The following is a 20,398-nucleotide window of genomic DNA, read 5'->3' as shown; positions in this document are numbered from 1 at the left end:
GGCACCCGCCACACATGGGATCACAGGCGGCACCAATACTGTCCCACTGCAGCCATTTGATGATCTCAGTGTTGGATGTAGCCGTGGTACCGACTTCTACGCTGTTCTTTGGTTTTGGGCAGCAGTTATGGAGGGCCACAACTCTCTGAGACTCCGCCCTCATGGAGCATGCCAAATGGGTCGATGAGAGTCGTGCAGTCACCTCCACATCTTCAAACAGATCTGGGTGTGCGCCACTGATGGTTTTCCCCAACGGACCATCCCACAGAACCAAGTCACCGCACCTCATCATTCTCTGGGGGGCTAGACGACCCTCCCGGGTGCTGATGAGTAGCTCAATCTTTTCCGGGCGGATCAGTTCCCCGGGTTCGACGGAGCCTGGGAAAAACTTATCCAGGCGCTCCGAGTCCACGACGTGACCCACATTGGCAATCTCTTCTAATTCGTAGCAAACCATCTCATGGAGTCGCCATGTTCCCTTCTTTGTGGCTACTTTTATGCTCACCAGGTATCTCTTTGTCTCTACTTTTGCCTCCATGCCACCAACACCATGAACAACTAAGGTGATTGGTTCACCAGGCAGACCAAGCCTCTCCGCTGCCTCGTGGGTGATATAATTCGTGTCAGAGGCTAAATCGATGAGTGCTCCAATCCAGTCTCCCCTCTTGGTGGTGACGTCCAACAACATCATGAGGACCGGGAGCTCCTTCAGACAACTCTCATCTTCCGAGCCTCTGCCAGCCCACAACTTTGAAGTTACTTTGTTTGTGCAAGCCCTTCGAACAGCCTCCAGCTGCTCCGGGGACAGACCTAGGCCAGCAAACACAGCCTCTTGCTCTTCCGTCGGGCCTCGGGGTTCTCTTCTTTTATCCCCTTTTGTCCCTTGCCTAGCTGCATCTTTCCTGATCCGATGAGGCATCACCCCTTCTGCATCCTTCATTACGACACAGAAAGTTTTTACTACAAGGGTCATCACTCCCATGGGAGTCCAGACACCTGGGACACACTTTTGTCTTTTTCACGTAAACTCTCCGCTCTGACGGGTTGGCCTTTTTAAATGCCTTACAGCGGTATAAGCGCCCTGTGTGACCCTCTTCGCCACACAAACAGCAAGGATTCTGTGACAGCTCACCTCTCGTCTCACTCGCAGTAGCCTTGGTGAACGAACGTCTCTCCATCCTCCGATCAGGTCTCTCTTTTGGTTTCTCGCGGGGGCTCGGATCGGCTGCCCTGGCAGTGTTAGACTGTCTGATGGATTGCAACTGCTCCAGTTGCACCAGAACTGTCTTCTGATCTTTCAGGAACTGCCATAGCTTATCAAACCGGTTCTGTGGACTGACATCATTGACAGGATCACATCGGTACAAAAGCCACCTTTCTTTCATACTGTCCGGCAGCTTACTCTCAAGTGACCGGATCACTAACTGATTTTTTATGGCATCTTCACAACCTAGGTCTATTAAGTCCAACAGCGCCCTCTCTACAGTTTGGATCAACTGTAAAACCTCTCTGGGTTTGTTGTTGCGCACGCCCGGTAACTCCTGTAGCTCAAGTACAATGTCATCTGCTATCTGTGATACGTCACCATAACAGTCCTCTAAAACTCGGAAAACCTCACTCGCTGTACGGCAGTGAGACAGCCTAAGTTCACATTTTACTGGATCAGCAATACTGTCCATCAGGTGGAAGAGCCTGCACTCCGGGGAACCTGTGGGTTCCGCCAACGCTTGGAGGGTCCCCCAGTTACTCTTCCAGCGCCAGTAGCTTCTCCTGTCCCCAAAGAACTTTGGTAGGCTCAGGGGTGCGAGTGCGATCCTTGTTCCGAGTGATCCTTGAGAGACGGTAGACGTGCTCTGTCCTACCCCAGCGCCATTGGGTCTCACACCATGCACTCCTCGAAGCTGCTGTGGCGTGCCTGAGGGGCCAGGGTTAAACACAGGACTCCCCAGACCCTGGGATAGTGGTCCCTGTGGTGGCGCTTGAAGGGCTGCAATGGAAGGACTTGTAGTTCGTGCTCCATCGGGGCCACCTTCATCAATAACCTGGTTACTACTGCCCACTGCGGCACTTTGGCATGCAGCAGGGTGCACGTCAGCATCTAGCGCACCACTGGCACGCGTTGGGCCATCATCTCCACCGGTCGCAGCGGGCCCACTGGGCTTGCTAGTGCTGGTCGTCACTCCACCGTCAGTGCCACCTTCATCACTGCCTTCACCTTCACTGCTAGTCCTGCTCCTGAGGTCGCCACACCCAGATCTCCTTCTCCCATCTAGGGTGGTAGCCAGCACCACCATAGCCACTCTCCTCCTTTCCTTGAGCTCTTTGAGACAAGCTCGCATAACGTTCACTTCTTTCTCTGGAACATAACGATCCCACTTATGCACAAACTCACTCAGAGCTTCCTCTCTGCCTTCCACAGCAGGGAGCATTGAATCAAACTGATCCTGTTTTATTTGACCCGTTTTGAGCGCTTCCACCTGGCTAATCGCATCTTTTAGGTCAACTCTTAGACTGTCAAACTGACCTGATGCACAACGAGACCATGACGCTTCCTTTAGCTTCATTTCTGTGGTCTGGTATTTTGAGCGGCAGTCCTGTAGCTTCTTCTCCACTCCAGCTATTTCTGCTGCAAGCCCACTTGCATCTTCTTCTTCCATAGCAGCAATGTAATCAAAACTGCTATCACAAACCTCACTATAACTGTCTTTGAGTGTCCTACTTTCAGACATGAGGTCATGTTCAGTCAGAATGTCAATGTTAAAGGCAATGGAATTGGCTTTCCTAGTAAAAACTGCTTGCGCAGAGGACCGCCTTTTCTTTAATTCTTCTCGGCATGCCATACTGACTTTTTTGTTCGTTTTTACCGGCGTTATTCCTATGCCCTCAGCAAAGATGGCGGCGACCCACTTCCGGTCGCTTAGCGGCTAGTAACTGAATTAAAAGTTCGTTTTCAGCGGCTGGCTTATCCTATGCCAGTGCCCTATTAGTTCCAGCAAAGAAATCCACACACAGTCTCTCACGTACGAGGTGTTAAGGTTCAAAATTGAGGAAGGAGAGTACAAACCACCCATGGTCCAGAAGCTCTTGGTCAAACAATGATTTTAATGACTACACACGTGTGGGAAGACACTCTGTACGCAGACAGCAAGTAGTCTTCAACTTAATCAAAGCATGAACAGATATTTTATAGCATCAGGGTTTGATTTACTGATGCCCCTTCATGCGTCACAGATACATTTTATACATAGATCAGATCAACACCACAATGACTTTTAACCCAGAAGATCATCTTCTATTTTCATGGCTGGTACTTTCCGTTCTTGTCTTAAAGTGAATTGTTCCTCTTTCTTGCCGAGACAACGAGGACGGTTCCTCTTTTACCGAGACATGACTAATCTCTCCTCTAAATAAATCTAACTCATGTGTGTGTGTGTTGACCTCACATGCTCTTTGTGTCACCTCTTCACCTGTTGCACTTCTGACCTTTCACTAGACCAGAGGCTCACTGAGACTATGTGTATGTCTTCTACTAAATAAATGTTTTAACCAAGAACCTCTACTAAAACCTTAATATGAAATGACCTGATATATAAGTGTTTTGTAAGCATGTATTGCAATTCCTTCTATGTTCTAGTTTTCCCTCAGCATGTATCACCTGAACAGTCACGTCAGTGAAGCTTAAGACCTTTAAAGAACCTGAACATCAACTCAAATAAGCACAGATATGCATTGTGTACACAATAGTTATAACTGCATCTGAAATACAAAATTAACATCATCATAAACATCTTAAGGCCATCTTAAAGCTATCTGTTACATTGTTAAAGCAATGATCATACTGCAGATTATATTATTAATGCAATGGTAATAATGATGATTATTTAACAATAGCAGTAAAATAATTTCCCTGCTCCACACTCCCTCTCTCGACCTCTGGAACACCAGAGGTCGCAATACATTGTGTCCTCGCTCAGACAACCTCATGTCATCTAATTGGTCCAGTAATAAACACCCGCTCCCATTCGACAACACTCCATGTGTAAGCTTAGGTTTTCTCGGTCCCTCTCTGGTGGTCTCGGACCTCCCTGTGGTCGTCGAGATCTTCTGCAAAGGAAACAAAACACCTTTTCCTGCACCTCCCTAACTTATCCTATTTGGGACTCTTTAATCAAAAGCATGATCCTAATTATGCTCTTAACTTATTGACTTGTATTTATATATATTCTTCAACGTTCCTCATCACTTTAAAATTCTTTAAGCGCTGGTTTCACGTCCGGTTGCTCGCTCTATTTTTCCCTTATCTGATCATCAACATCCTGTGCACAAATTGTCGCTGCTGCAAGTTCCTCTACTCTAATCTTAAGTCACCTTTTTAACAAGAAAATCATCGTAAGCGCCTATTCTACTAAAAGATCCAAACGAAAACAACCACTTTAATCAATTAAGTTTAAGCATATAAGCAATTACTCCTGCATACATTTCAACATAGCTAAATGCTGCCTTGAAACAACTCCTGTGTGTTAACACTAACTTCATTTTAACCTCACATTTCCTATGTTATAACCCGTTTTGGTATAGCCTTTTTATTTCATTTGCTCCTTTTAATTTAACAATACCTTCTAATTCTAGTTTATCAGACTTAACCAAAATATATGCTTTCCTTCCTCTTTGGTCCTTCTTTAAGTTCAGTTAAAAGCTAAATGAATTTGAGGCCTTTTGCCTGGAATCAATACTGTCATGTGTGTTTCTGTGTAATATCTGTCTGTGTAAGCCTACATTATAACCACTACTTCTAGAAATCAAAAGAAATCAAACCTGTTCTCCTCCTTCAACCCTCACTAATTTTCCCCTAAGGATATCTTTTTGTCAACGTGTCCCACAATTTCCCTCTAAAACAGCTTTAAAACCCTGGTATTGTATCTTCTAAACAGGATTCAGTTTTTTAATCCTTTAACCTTAACATAAAAATAACAGTTTCAGTTTTACCATACCCAAATGACCAAAACCCCCAAAAAGTCCTGAAATAAATCCTAAATTATTAAACCCTAAATTCCCCCTTTTATTTTTTGACACATTTCATGTGTCAAAAATACTATACATCCACAATACTATACAAAACTTAAAATGCTCAGTTTTTCCCCACTCATGATCCAATCTATGTCATACAAATAAACTTAACACAGAACAATTATCAGTCATGTGTTTCTACAATTAATGGTAACTGAGTTATATCAGAAAATGCCTCCCCCGTAACATTTGGCCTTCTCCCAACAATATACTATAATCCCATAATCTAACCCCAGTCAACAAAACAAAACAGAAATTTTCTCTGGTAAAAACAAATTGTTTGTCCACATTTATTCATCCTCACATTCACTCACACATTCACTCCATATTTTTGCTAATAGTGGAGCTTCCCGCGTCAGATTCTCCACCCTCAGCAAAATGAGCTCAGTCATTTTTTATTTTCCATAGGAAAATATTTCTTTATGCTTTTGGAATCTGGAAAGCCCCCTTATATTTGCTCTTCCCGAGAATTTTCAGCGCCGTTATTCATTGTTGCAGGCCTGCTTAAAACAGAAATGAAAAAAATAGAGCTGATTGTTAGCTCACAAAACACAAAACAAAATCACCTGACAAGTTTTCTTTAAGTGCACTGTTACAAAATAATGGGCCCAATTTTTAGACATGTCCATGTTTCCTAAAACTCCCTCTATTAAAAACAAAAACAACAACCCAAACCTAACTGACAGAATCAACCCATCACCACAACAACCTCAACAACCTTAAACACACAAAAGTTTTGCCACCACAAAAATTCACCTCCTCAATACACCGAAAGCCTCATTAAAACCACACAATTTGCACGCAAAAATCACCCCCTTATGCTCTTTAACATACTTAAATTCAGCATAAGACCCCCTTACGACAACATATAATCACTAAACTATAAATTTCCTACCCAAATCTGTACTTCTCTTGTCTGCCATGCTTCCTCTTCTGAAAGTCACTTCCTCAGTCACACACACACACAGGAAGTTCCTTCGTCACCACTCACTCCAACTAATTTGCATACTGAGTCATCTCTCAAGAAGTTGCCGTAACAAGAGAAACATATGTATAAACATTATCTCCTTATTAAATTATTTTATTTCTTTCTGCAGTGATCACTGGTTTTGATCACTTAGTACGAGAGAGCACTCCTAAGTCACTCTTTTAAAACTACTTTAATCACTTTTTTGTTTTCATAACTCCCTTTGTCATATGGCTTCTTCTATTCCTCAATTACAAACTCAAATGTATTTTATTAAACATTCACACCATTGTATCATTCATACAAAATAGCAAGCTGTTCTTCATTGCATATGTTTGTGTTCTTGGCCAGGTTTAATCAGTGTCTATGCATTAAACTCCATGAGCTTGTCTTGTCTTTATAAGGTTAATGCATTTTCTGTTTGTGTATGTTGCTTTTGCAGTGTGTCAGACTCCTTCATAATTCTCCACTTAAGCCGTCAGTTGTCTTTCCCAAATTTGCTAACCCAAATTTTAAGTTCCCACCTTATTAACAGCATTCCTGCTCCTCAGCCAGAAGTCAGGGCTCCACTCGCCACTCTCCCCCTCTGCCTCAGCCCAGCGGCTTTACCCGTGAGGTCCCGTCTTCTTACTGAGGCCGAGTAATCGTGACTGTGCCTGCCTTAGGTTGTCCCAGGGTTTCGAGGTGGGATCTTACCCGTCATGGGCTATCCAGCCTTCCATACTCGCCTGATACGGGGCCCAAGTGGGCAGGGGAGGGAACACACTGGCTCTGGAAATTAAAGGAGTGTAAGCTGCTTCCTTCATTGCATCTTATATTAAACTATCTCACTTCTGATTCCTTCCTAGAATAATTTCACATATGGCACTTTGTGTATGTGTGTTTTCTATTCATTAATGTAATTGTCAGTTATTTTCTCTCTTCATTTTACCTTCTTTTGTTTGTTTGTGACGTTCTACTTTAGTTCTACTAAACCTTGATGTAAAAACAATACTCCCTTATTTCACGCACACACTCTGCATTTTGCCTACGCACACACTTCTCTCTCAGACTTCCTCTGTTCACACACCGCCTTGCACTCACTCTACTATCAACTTTCATAGTGTTATTATTATTTAGTATTTTGTACACCTCACACCCAATCCCTCAAAGCCTACTACTCACAGCATTCACACACTTAGAATCACTCAAAATATGCTTTCCTAAAAGTATTTTAGACATGCTTGTCATAATCAAAAAGAGCAAGTCAAAAACAAAAAACAATTGAAACCCCTATTAATTCTCACAGCACACACAAGAAATTGAAAAAATAAAACACACCAGCAACTATTGCTTGAGAGAAGGTACTGAAAGTAACATGTTAATCTTAAATATACACAGTGCACTCTATATTTATCTATCTACATTCAAACTCAGTCAATTACTATACATCCACTACGGCAACTCAAAACTTTATTTATAACCCTCTAATGAACATAAATGGCATTTGAAACACACACTCAACAATGTTTGCAGCAGTATTTGTAAAACCAACTGTGGTTTAAACAGTTCACTGCTTACTCATTTGCATTTTCACTCACACACACACCGTCTAAAAATAGCTCCAGCATTGCCTCAGACTCCTTTCACACAGAGATCTCTTATTTTATATTACAAAGACATCTTATATTTACAACCACTGTCAGATCTGTCAGCTTTAGCGCCTACACAATTTAGACAAATTTAAAATAACCGCCCAGCGGATAAACTCCCTGAGTTTTTTGCGACCAATTAACCAGTATCAGACTTTAACTGTTTCTGGCCTCATCTCTAAAATCCCTAACTCAATTTAAAAGCGTCAACCAACCCAAACTTTGCCTGGAGCTCTATTTTTTGGCATTTCCCAGCCAAGGCTTTCCCCGAAGTTTTAAGTTAAAGTTACACGCCCGAAGTCCAACTTCTTCTGACCAAAAAAGCGCAGACTACCGTTCCAAACGGTAAGGAGACTCTAACTCCTAGCTATTTTGGAGGTTCCCAAGTTCTCCCCGGTTGCCAACCGTACTAACCCTATTCGCCGATAGGTCAGGGCCAAGCGTCCTTGGCCGGGAGGGAGCATTACCTCCGAGAACTGCGCTTCCTACCAGTCCAACTGGCGTTCTTGAGTAATTTATAATACTTTGAAACAACAGTAAAACACCCAACAAAGTGTATGACTGAGGCAGATCGACCTTGATGGACAATGGGGACTCTAACCCACAAATTGACCAACAAAGGTCTGACCTAATGACCAACCGGGACTTTAACCCACAAAATGACCAAATTCCCTACCAAACTACTTGAGACTCTAACTCAATTTCTTTGGGACTTCAACCCAGTATTTAAACTTTTCCTGGCAGACTCTAACTGCTTTAGCAGACTTTAACTGCTTTCATTTCTTCTTTCTTCTTAGCAGAACTCTAACTGCTTCAACTCATGAGATTTTTCATCAAAATCAAAACAGACATCCACCAGTAACTTCAGTGAGTAGACTTAAATTTTATCATATCCAATTTGGCACACTTTGGAAATAATTCAACAGGTAGTGCCTTACCTTTGGATAAGCCGGCTTATGCCCACTCACTTCGACCACTGGAATTCATGTCTGCCCGTCAGACCACCTAAGACCAAATTTCTCCATCTACACCTCCAATTCTCCCTCCTCAACCACCGGACGAAGCCCCCAAATGTTAAGGTTCAAAATTGAGGAAGGAGAGTACAAACCACCCATGGTCCAGAAGCTCTTGGTCAAACAATGATTTTAATGACTACACACGTGTGGGAAGACACTCTGTACGCAGACAGCAAGTAGTCTTCAACTTAATCAAAGCATGAACAGATATTTTATAGCATCAGGGTTTGATTTACTGACGCCCCTTCATGCGTCACAGATAAATTTTATACATAGATCAGATCAACACCACAATGACTTTTAACCCAGAAGATCATCTTCTATTTTCATGGCTGGTACTTTCCGTTCTTGTCTTAAAGTGAATTGTTCCTCTTTCTTGCCGAGACAACGAGGACGGTTCCTCTTTTACCGAGACATGACTAATCTCTCCTCTAAATAAATCTAACTCATGTGTGTGTGTGTTGACCTCACATGCTCTTTGTGTCACCTCTTCACCTGTTGCACTTCTGACCTTTCACTAGACCAGAGGCTCACTGAGACTATGTGTATGTCTTCTACTAAATAAATGTTTTAACCAAGAACCTCTACTAAAACCTTAATATGAAATGACCTGATATATAAGTGTTTTGTAAGCATGTATTGCAATTCCTTCTATGTTCTAGTTTTCCCTCAGCATGTATCACCTGAACAGTCACGTCAGTGAAGCTTAAGACCTTTAAAGAACCTGAACATCAACTCAAATAAGCACAGATATGCATTGTGTACACAATAGTTATAACTGCATCTGAAATACAAAATTAACATCATCATAAACATCTTAAGGCCATCTTAAAGCTATCTGTTACATTGTTAAAGCAATGATCATACTGCAGATTATATTATTAATGCAATGGTAATAATGATGATTATTTAACAATAGCAGTAAAATAATTTCCCTGCTCCACAGAGGGCTTGACGGTGTTTTGAGAACGAAGTCACATCGATCGGCCGTGACGATCGGCCGGGCTCCGTCTAATTGCTGGATTCTCCGTAGTCGACACAGACCCTCCTGCACTTCTCCGTCGCGGGGGGTGGCTAAGTGTTGATTACTTTACGGTTTTTACTAAGCTAACTACCTTTAATTTAGTAAACTCCCACCGTAAGGGTGTGTTTTAACTGATGAAACTGTGTCGTACTCAGGCTCGGACATCTGATTGCTGCCTTTTATAAGTTTATTCCACAACCATAAACTAACACCAGTACAGTAACCGTGCCTTTACAGAAGCCAGGTAATCAACTGAAAGACACAAAATAAAACAACCATACAACATTAACAAAGCAACACTATTAATGACAGTACAGTTTAGTAATAGTCATATTTATAGCTTTAACACGTTACTTGGTTAACAAAGAAACTCACCAGCTCGGCTTCATCAGTCATAACAGCGATATCAATGAAAAGAAGATCCGGCAGGTAGGATCTATGAGCGGCCGTTAACACGTACCATCCCAGACTTAGATAAATCACTCCGTCTTAAATAAATTTGTCATTTAAAGCAAATATGAGTCTGGCTGATAATAAATCACAACAAACAAATTGGCATGTTAGTAATATGGGAAAAACCCACAAACACGATATTTAATTACACAATTTTATTCTGTGAAGTTAAGTGTGGTACCCTAATTATTGGAGCCAATTTAATAAGCTCCCTGCTATGGTATGATCTGATTATGAGCAGGAAGCATGTGTATGTCTTTGTGTCATGAATGGATGGGTATGTGTGAGTGAGTGAATGGCCTGGGTGTGTGTGTGTGGGCACGGCTGGGCACAGCCCAGTGTTTGAAGCTCGCTGTCCCTTTGGGACATTGCTGCAGTTCCCCAGGATGTGGCCCTGCCTTTGGTTCCAGGGCGTGTGGCTGGATGTTCGGGCGTGGTTGTTGATCTGCTTCATTGGGGGTAGCTTCTTTGGCGTGGGGGTGGTTCTCCGGAGCCTGGGGCCCTGGGGGTGTAGTGACCAGCCTCTGGTGGAGCTGGCGTATTTTGACTTCTCAAGTGACAAAGACACATACACTGAAACGAACACACACGCACAATATCTATAAAAAAAATACAGTGGGGCAAAAAAGTATTTAGTCAGCCACCGATTGTGCAAGTTCCCCCACCTAAAATGATGACAGAGGTCAGTAATTTGCACCAGAGGTACACTTCAACTGTGAGAGACAGAATGTGAAAAAAAAATCCATGAATTCACATGGTAGGATTTGTAAAGAATTTATTCGTAAATTAGGGTGGAAAATAAGTATTTGGTCACCTCAAACAAGGAAAATCTCTGGCTCTCACAGACCTGTAACGTCTTCTGTAAGAAGCTTTTCTGTCCCCCACTCGTTACCTGTATGAATGGCACCTGTTTGAACTCATCATCTGTATAAAAGACACCTGTCCACAGCCTCAAACAGTCAGACTCCAAACTCCGCCATGGCCAAGACCAAAGAGCTTTTGAAGGACACCAGGAAAAGTATTGTAGACCTGCACCAGACTGGGAAGAGTGAATCTACAATAGGCAAGCAGCTTGGTGTGAAAAAATCAACTGTGGGAGCAATCATCAGAAAATGGAAGACATACAAGACCACTGATAATCTCCCTCGATCTGGGGCTCCACGCAAGATCTCATCCCGTGGGGTCAAAATGATCATGAGAATGGTGAGCAAAGATCTCAGAACCACACGGGGGGACCTGGTGAATGACCTGCAGAGAGCTGGGACCAAAGTAACAAAGGTCACCATCAGTAACACACTACAACGGCAGGGAATCAAATCCCGCAGTGCCAGACGTGTTCCGCTGCTGAAGCCAGTGCATGTCCAGGCCCGTCTGAAGTTTGCCAGAGAGCACATGGATGATACAGCAGAGGATTGGGTGAATGTCATGTGGTCAGATGAAACCAAAGTAGAACTTTTTGGTATAAACTCAACTCGTCGTGTTTGGAGGAAGAAGAATACTGAGTTGCATCCCAAGAACAACATACCTACTGTGAAGCATGGGGGTGGAAACATCATGCTATGGGGCTGTTTTTCTGCCAAGGGGACAGGACGACTGATCCGTGTTAAGGACAGAATGAATGGGGCCATGTATCGTGAGATTTTGAGCCAAAACCTCCTTCCATCAGTGAGAACTTTGAAGATGAAACGAGGCTGGGTCTTCCAACATGACAATGATCCAAAACACACCGCCTGGGCAACAAAGGAGTGGCTCCGTAAGAAGCATTTGAAAGTCCTGGAGTGGCCTAGCCAGTCTCCAGACCTCAACCCCATAGAAAATCTGTGGCGGGAGTTGAAAGTCCGTGTTGCTCGGCGACAGCCCCAAAACATCACTGCTCTCGAGAAGATCTGCATGGAGGAATGGGCCAAAATACCAGCTACTGTGTGTGCAAACCTGGTAAAGACCTATAGTAAACGTTTGACCTCTGTTATTGCCAACAAAGGTTATGTTACAAAGTATTGAGTTGTATTTTTGTTATTGACCAAATACTTATTTTCCACCCTGATTTACGAATAAATTCTTTACAAATCCTACCATGTGGATTCATGGATTTTTTTTTTCACATTCTGTCTCTCACAGTTGAAGTGTACCTCTGGTGCAAATTACTGACCTCTGTCATCATTTTAGGTGGGGGAACTTGCACAATCGGTGGCTGACTAAATACTTTTTTGCCCCACTGTATATTTCCACTCGCCCCTGCGGGTGAGCTGTCCTTCAAGATCAGGTCCTCTACCAGAGGCCTGGAAGCTTGAGGGTCCTGCGCAGTATCTAAGCTGCTCCTAGGACTGCGCTCTTCTGGACAGAGATCTCCAATGTTATGTATGTTCCCGGGATCTGCTGGAGCCACTCGCCTAGCTTGGGAGTCACTGCACCTAGTGCTCCGATTACCACTGGGACCACCGTCACCTTCACCCTCCACATCTTCCCGAGCTCTTCTCAGAGCCCTTGGTATTTCTCAAGCTTCTTGTGTTCCTTCTTCCTGATGTTGCTGTCATTCGGGACCGCTACATCGATCACTATGGCCGTCTTCTTCTGTTTACCACCACTATGTCCGGTTGGTTAGCCACCACCATTTTGTCTGTCTGTATTTGGAAGTCCCACAGGATCTTAGCTCGGACATTCTTCGCCCTTGGGGGCCTCTTCCATTTTGACCTTGGGACGTCCAGGTTATACTCAGCACAGATGTTCTTGTACACTATGCTGGTCACCTGGTTATGCCGTTCCATGTATGCCTTGGCTGCTAGTATCTTGCACCCTGCTGTTATACATACATGTATATATATCTATATCTATATCCATCCATCTATCTATCTATCTATCTATCTATCTATCTATCTATCTATCTATCTATCTATCTATCTATCTATCTATCTATCTATCTATCTATCTATCTATCTATCTATCTATCTATCTATCTATCTATATATATATATACACTCAACAAAAATATAAACGCAACACCTTTGTTACTGCTCCCATTCCCCATGGGATGGACGTAGAGACCTAAAATTCATTCCAGATACACAATATAACCATCCCTCCCAAACAGTGGTCACAAATCAGTCCAAATGTGTGGTAGTGGGCACATCTGCTATATTGAGATAATCCATCCCACCTCACAGGTGTGCCACATCAGGATGCTGATCTGACATCATGAGTAGTGCACAGGTGTACCTCAGACTGCCCACAACAAAAGGCCACCCTGGAATGTGCAGTTTTGTCTCACAGCAAAATGCCACAGATGCCACAAGCAATGAGGGAGCGTGCAATTGGCATGCTGACAGCAGGAATGTCAACCAGATCTGTCGCCCGTGCATTGAATGTTCATTTCTCAACCATAAGCCGTCTCCACAGGCGTTCATGCTTTTTTAATTTGTCATTTATTAAAATTATAAATATATATTTTAACTCAAAAGTACAGTTTTTAAATGTAATGTTGCTGAAACAACAAAGTAATAAAAAAATTAATCTATCTGATGGAGAAATCACTCATCTTTGGAAAAGAGAGTTTATTACCTGATATGTTTAATATGCTGCTGAGAATATAGCCCAGAAGAAGCGTATAGTATAGCTTTTATTTTGGAAAGAGCCATTTCTCTGTAATAAACTCTGGAATTTCATGTTCAGGCATTTTACTTTAACTGTGATGATGTCATTCCAGAACTCCAACATATGGTCCTCATTTGAATACTCAGATATATCTGACTGATTATAATCATTTTTGTATATTTGATGTCTTAGCACCACCTCAGGGTGTAGAAGAGTCACACATTCATGCCGATTTCAGCCTTTTTGTACTTTCTTTCCCAGTCCTCCAAGCATGCCTTTAGTATGTAATCCGTAGGACTGCACATAGTTTAGAATTCTTAGTCAGCTACCTCCTCATAGAATAAGTAGATACTGTCAATCAGGACCAAGCAAAAAACCCCAAAACAGAACTCTAGCATCTGGCTTGTGTTCCCTTACAGTATTTGAAGACACCTTAAACAGCTGCCCTCCATCCCAGCCTCCTCCTCCTCCTCCACCTGTGAGACACAGCTTTACTGAGCCGCCCTCATCACCCTCATCCTGTAACTCTTCCATGTCATCCAACTCTGTTATCACTCAACTACACATGCCCCCCTCTGGACACGAGCATGTCCTGTTAACTCCAGGTAAAGTTTTTCTTTTAAAAACAAGCTAAATAAATCGTTTTAGGGCATTATATTTCTCAGTGTAATAAGTGTTAAACTTATTATTTACAACATTGCTTTGCTCGTGTTGGCTTGTGTGCCTGACTTTCTCTGTTGTCCAGACTCAGTTTTTGGAATGGTGAACAGTGCTGCTCCCTCGCATCCAGCCAAAAGGCAAACGGACAATGTGAAAAGCTCCAGAGGCATCCTGGAGTACAACCATCCAGGTACAACCTCTCACTAAAGAGACCATCCTGTCTCTTTAGTGAGTGTTCACTGAGCTCATGGGCAATTAGTAATACTGAAAACATATGTAAGTAGTATTAAAGTTGTTAAATTGTAGATAAAGTCACAGAGGCAGAACCCTGTGCTGGGCAAGCTGGATCCGTGGATTCGTGCAGTTGATGGTAAACTCCATGACTAAGCAACAGGGGATCTTAATATAGTGCTCGGTCAGTGTATAAATGACTGCATGTTTTATAGGTTTCAAACTTTTCATGTTGGGAGTGGAAGATCATTTTTTTTAGATCTAGATGCCTTTGAAATTGTGCAGAACCAAAAATTTCTCCTTTGGTTAACCAAAGGAGAAATTTTTGGTTAAAAGGTTCAAAGAAGAAAAGGTGTTTTTCATGTGTTGACTCGAGAAATCTCATCAACATGGATTCTTCTTTATGTCCCTAGCAACTTTTCAATGAAGACAGCAAGACGGCTTTTGTACAAATAGGCTTGATTCCTTTCAGTCAGAGGAGTAGAAATAGGGCTGCTCGATTATGGCAAAAATGATAATCACGATTATTTTCACTGAAATTTAGATCTCGATTATTTGACAATATTTATTTAACAATAACAATGTATTGAATAATGGCTTAAAAGATTGTCAAAAAATAATATAAAATAGTGTGCAAATACTGATAACAGTGCAAATGTTTGCAATATAAAAAAGAAATGAAAAATGTAAACATCTATGTTTAGTGAACTTTGCAGTGTTGCTCTGTGGTGCAGCTACGACACCGTAGCAAAGTTTACACACTATGTCTACTTGATCCACGTCTGACTCCACGAACCCATAATGTTTCCACACCACTGAAGATTTTTTTTTTACCTCTCTTTTCAACCAACGGCAGTCACTCTCCTCTCCAAATAACTTCTGCTTAGCTTTCCGAGCTTCCCTCGGGTCCTCTTACTTGTTGTGACGCGTGTTCGAAATGCAGAGAGGTGCGCTCAATTTGCCACACGGAGCAATGCGAGAGTAAAGCACGAGGGAGGTGCTAATAATCAGCTCAATAATTTTTAATGATCGTTGAAAGCCCAGATCGTAATTTAGATTAAAATTCGATTAATTGAGCAGCCCTAAGTAGAAAGGCAGTGGAACATCTAGGCGATTTCTACATGATTAGAATCTCATGACTTCATGAAAAATGTCTGAAATCTGAAGGTGCAGGAAAAAGATCAGTACGCTGATAAGCAGTGTTTAGTTTTCTCCTTCCCAAGTTTTCCACTGACATCATTTCTCTCCTCTTCCTCCAAGTATCACTGGACTGTTTGCAGGCACCAGCGAGGCCACCCAAGCCATATCCGAGGAAGATTCCTCCAGAAATACAACCAGAAAAACCACACAGCCTGGAGCTGGAGAGTGAAGATGCAAAGATAGCTAAACTGATGGGCGAGGGTTTCGCTTTTGACGATGTGAAGCGAGCACTGATGATTGCTCAGTACAAAGTGGATGTGGCCCGAAACATCCTGCGAGAATTTGCCTTAGTGGCCCCCAGACTCAACCTCTAGTCCTAACAGAGTGTGAAAGTGGAGCACAGCGATGAAGCCGTGCCTCTAAAAAGGGCTTCTTTATTCTCTTTGTTCTCAGAAATTTAGGGGAAAATAGTGAGGGAAAGAAACAGAAATATTTCAAGGGAGACTTAGTTTTTTGTTGCCAAACAGAGATGACACGCATAACAAAGTGGCTAAAACCAAATCACTGCAGAGCACAGAGAATCAAAAAAGGGAAAGATATGGATGTGAATGATTAAACCTGTGAAAAAAGAAGAGGCTTGTTATGTTTACAGTGAACTTTGCCAGTGCTGGCCTCTGGATTTAATTCTTCTGTGTGTCTGGGTGCGTAGACCAGATCATGCTACTGCTGCTACTGTCGTATCACATTACTCAGATCTGAAAGATTCTTATAATAGCAAAACAGTTTCAGCTGCACGTTGTCAGAGGGTCAGTTTTCATAACCAGTGGGGTGAGCCTTTCTCCAAGATGTTTCTTCTCTAGCTGCTTTCCACCCTCTCCTCTATTTAGTGCCTTCTGTTTTACTTCCTCCTCCTCTTCCCGTATGTATTTTTCAGAATACTCCATTTTTTGCCCAGATTTTGACATAGTAATTGTCAAATTATGCTCCTAATTATGCTCCTCGCATAATTAGCGAGGAGCTAATTATGCTCCTCGCTTCTGTTCCTACACCGGGGGATGTTTATTATTATGTTTTTCATTTTTGGGCAGCAAGCCTAGGAATGTATTTGTTCTCCATAAGTGACCTTTACCTTTTTTCATTCCCTCAGGCCTAGTTTTTTTCTTTAAGTGATGCTGTGTTTAATGTTTGTGGATGTTTGATTTGTCTGTGTCTAAAACCAAGTTTAAAGAAATGACAGGAATGGGTGCAGTTCCATAAAACATACATATCTGTTAGATCTTAAGAGATGAGACGATCCACAGCCACCTGTCTCCCACTGCTCACACTGAAAATGTTCACATGATGGAGGAAGCACTCTCAGCCTGATTTTGAGAGAGTGTGACTTGATAGCTTGCACGTGAACACAATGGAGAAGAACAAAATACTGCACAGGTTTCAAAACGCAAGACCAATTATATGCACGGTCATTGTAATGTTAAAAACCCTTACCTCACAATATGGCATCTGCTACAGGAAAAAAAGCATAAAAACTTGTAGCAGTTTGTGAAGCACATGGTGCTTCACAAACTGCTACAACAACTTCAGTGTTAATCAACCAAAACAACCACAGGTTAAAGCCTAAACCAAGAAAAGACACAATAGTGTCATAATAAAGAAACTTATCATGGGATGCCCCTCGGCGCCCTGAGGCTAACTAAGCGGTGTTTCAGGGTTTCTTTATCACAAAGAAAAGTTTAAAGCCTAATCTTGAAAGTGCAGTGCCTGTCTCCTAAATCCAAACTGGATGATCTGCTGCCCATTCTGTTTTTCAAAAGTTACAATTTTAGCCAAACACATGGGGTTGCATATTAAAAGATATCTGGTGTAAAACTCAAATCAAACATCTTGTGCTTCCTAACGTGGTGATCCCTTTGTGATAAGGGAGCAGCTGAAGACAGCTTTTATACAGAGTATGCAGACCATAAAATCGAAATTGTATGGTCTGCAGTGACCTTTCCCTTCAGGGGGACTAGTTGAACCTAACAATTCCACATATTCACAGAATCCACTGTAGGAGTTGGGTGTTAATATTTGTGTCTTTAATATGTCAAATATCTGAAATTCCATGATAATTTCACCTCATAATTTGAGACTGTGATAAAATTTTACTTTCCAAAGTAATTTTTGAGATTTCCTGAACAATTTCTTTGAAGAAAACAAGCTCTCAGGTGATGTGACACGTTGTAAATCGTTTATCTAGGTGATTTCTGTTCTTTAAGACCTATTTTGATATTTTTCTGTAATTGCTTTCATGCATTTGTCAAACCTGCGGATTTGTTGACATCGTGTCTTATCATATGAACAATTTATCCTTTGTTCGGAGTTTTTAAGTCAGTAAATCAAGACTCCTTAGTACAAAAACAAACAACCGAGGGCAAAAAGTTGAACTGTCCTTAGATTAAATACTGTCGTATTTATACGTTTAATCTTTGCTTGCATAGCATTCGCAGACAGCATGCTGCCTAGATTAAACTAGGTCCTATTTTCCTGTTTTCACTTCCACATTCCAATTTTATGGTCATTCACTGTTAGACTATCAAAATAATCAGAGTTGATAAGTGATAGTGTTTCATTGTTTGTTTATTTTTCACAGAGCCCACTCTGATTGAGGCTCCTCCCTTTTCAAATGGAAATAAAATGGTTCAGTCAAAACTTTGTTATACCGTAAATACAAGAAAATTATATTCACAAATCTACTAACACAGCTCACTGGCTTTGTGTGTTAGTCTTTAAATGGTCCAGTTGTATTTATAGTGTGAGTGTGATCCCCAGCATGAAGGCATTTTTTTACTTGAGTATTTAGTTCATATTTTGGAACAAGCCAAGGTTTTTAACAGGCTTCTCCATGATAAAGTTCAAGAGACTCACATAGCTACCAGATTAACATGCAAAAATGTGAATGTGGCTCTACCCCAGCCTAGTTCATGTATTAATGGAGACAGGGAGTTTACACATATCTGGAACCACAACACTGATATTCCACATTCTGATATGCCATTTAGTGGCATTCCCCCTTAACTCGATGGTTTGCTTTTGCAGTGGTTCTTTTGTATAGCAACCATCTTTCCTAAGCTCAGTATTGTCCATTCTGTTGGACACCCTTGTGATGGGCTTAAATAACCTTTGGTTGCAAAGGGCAATTTTAATGTTCTGAATTCATTGACATATCATTAATATGTCAATGAATTCAGTGAAAGTGCTCTAGTGAAAGAAATGTATTGATAATATGTCATGCATAATGTGCAGTGTATGTTTATATTTATGTTATTCATGCTTGATTGGTTGATTTTTTTTAAATCAATAATAAACAGTCACAGTTACCTATTAAATGGTTTGTGTTCATGTATGCCAAGGCTATTAACCCTAAATCTGATGTGTGCATGCCCTTTCACAGCCCTTTTCTGACAGCTTGTGTTTAAAATACACTCTTTCAGCCAGTGGCTTCTAGTGAACATGCAACAGTAAAAACAAAGGTATCCATCCTCTTGCGCTTATTCAAGTCAGGCTCGTGGGGCTGGAGGCTCTCCCAACTACTATAGAGCAACAAAGCTATATCATCAGTAATTATGACACAGAACTTCCCTCTGACCACAAGCTACTCAAGTCAGATCAGGAGAAAAGTGTTTGAAAGTGATTGGAGGTACACAATTTAAAGGAATGTTGAAAGTTATGCATCAAACTGTGTTTTTTTCCTTCCTTTTCTGTAGTTGAATGATGTGTTTGTGTATTATCTGTGGTCTCCATTGAGGAGACTGTCTCGGTATGGAGCTGCAAACTGCTTGACATCTGCCAGTTCAAGTCTTAGTGAAGAAAAACTGCATGTTCATTATAGAAATCAAAATTACTTTTTAATATAACCTTGTTTCATGTAAAATTAAGGATAAATGTTTCACAATTTGCACTAATTCAGGAATCAGACAGAAACGCGTTGGTGGCATTGACCATGTTAACTCTTTTGTGCACATAGTCAGTTTTCCTGTAGCAAGGGTTAGCATAGGAAACAGCATTTGAATAATGCAACTGGATTTCATTAGAGACTCATTAGAGACTTGTTCAACTAAAAAAAAACTGCAGTCATTGTTCATCTCTCAGAAATATGACTGTCAGGTTTGCCATGATGGCATTACTTCGCTTAGGTGTCATCGTTAGAAAGGATACAAAACATTTTCATTGTGATGCAGATGATACCCGGTCTTGTCTATCTGTTAGGTCAGATGACACACAATAATTATTTAAACTACAGGAAATAAAAACAAAGACCTGTAAAACCCCTAACCGGTTGTGGCTGCTGGGTAGGCCTCTTGGATAAAATTTGGATAAAACTGAGTTGATGGCCCAGGTGATAGTGGAGGATGGACAGATGTGTCTCAGAAGGTCAGTGCATATTCTTTCATTGAAGGAAGAAGCCAAGAATCACAGGTGAGTACCAACCAAAACAGATAGTCTCCAAACAGTGATACAGATAGCTCACTACATACAACAACAACCTGATCAAGCGGTCAATAATGTAAAAATCAGCAAAAGGATTAGGATTAGGATTCAACTTTATTGTCATTACGCATAGAGGGTAACAAAATACTAC

The 20,398-nt window shown here is 41.6% G+C and overlaps 1 protein-coding gene across 8 annotated transcripts in view; it reads left to right on the top strand.

The window, feature by feature from the left end:
* cblb (Cbl proto-oncogene B, E3 ubiquitin protein ligase) overlaps positions 1-19,145 on the top strand; it is a 175,568-nt gene extending 156,423 nt beyond the window's left edge. For 5 of the 8 annotated variants that reach the window (XM_082549200.1, XM_082549197.1, XM_082549198.1 and 2 more), the window contains 4 exons: positions 6,700-6,822; positions 14,166-14,351; positions 14,492-14,596; positions 15,898-19,145. In XM_082549200.1, the coding sequence (XP_082405326.1) occupies positions 6,700-6,822; positions 14,166-14,351; positions 14,492-14,596; positions 15,898-16,151 (668 nt within the window). In that variant the 3' untranslated portion in view covers positions 16,152-19,145. Of the gene's footprint in view, positions 1-6,569; positions 6,674-6,699; positions 6,823-14,165; positions 14,352-14,491; positions 14,597-15,897 lie in introns of those variants that run through there. The other 3 variants (XM_082549202.1, XM_082549201.1, XM_082549203.1) reach the window with 2 other exon arrangements.
* Positions 19,146-20,398: the final 1,253 nt, after the last annotated feature.

Source organism: Aulonocara stuartgranti (assembly GCF_965226115.1).
Source record: "Aulonocara stuartgranti genome assembly, chromosome: 10".
Classification (NCBI taxonomy): Eukaryota; Metazoa; Chordata; class Actinopteri; order Cichliformes; family Cichlidae; genus Aulonocara; species Aulonocara stuartgranti.
Note: the sequence above shows the minus strand (reverse complement) of the source record. Positions and strands in the feature narration are given on the sequence as shown.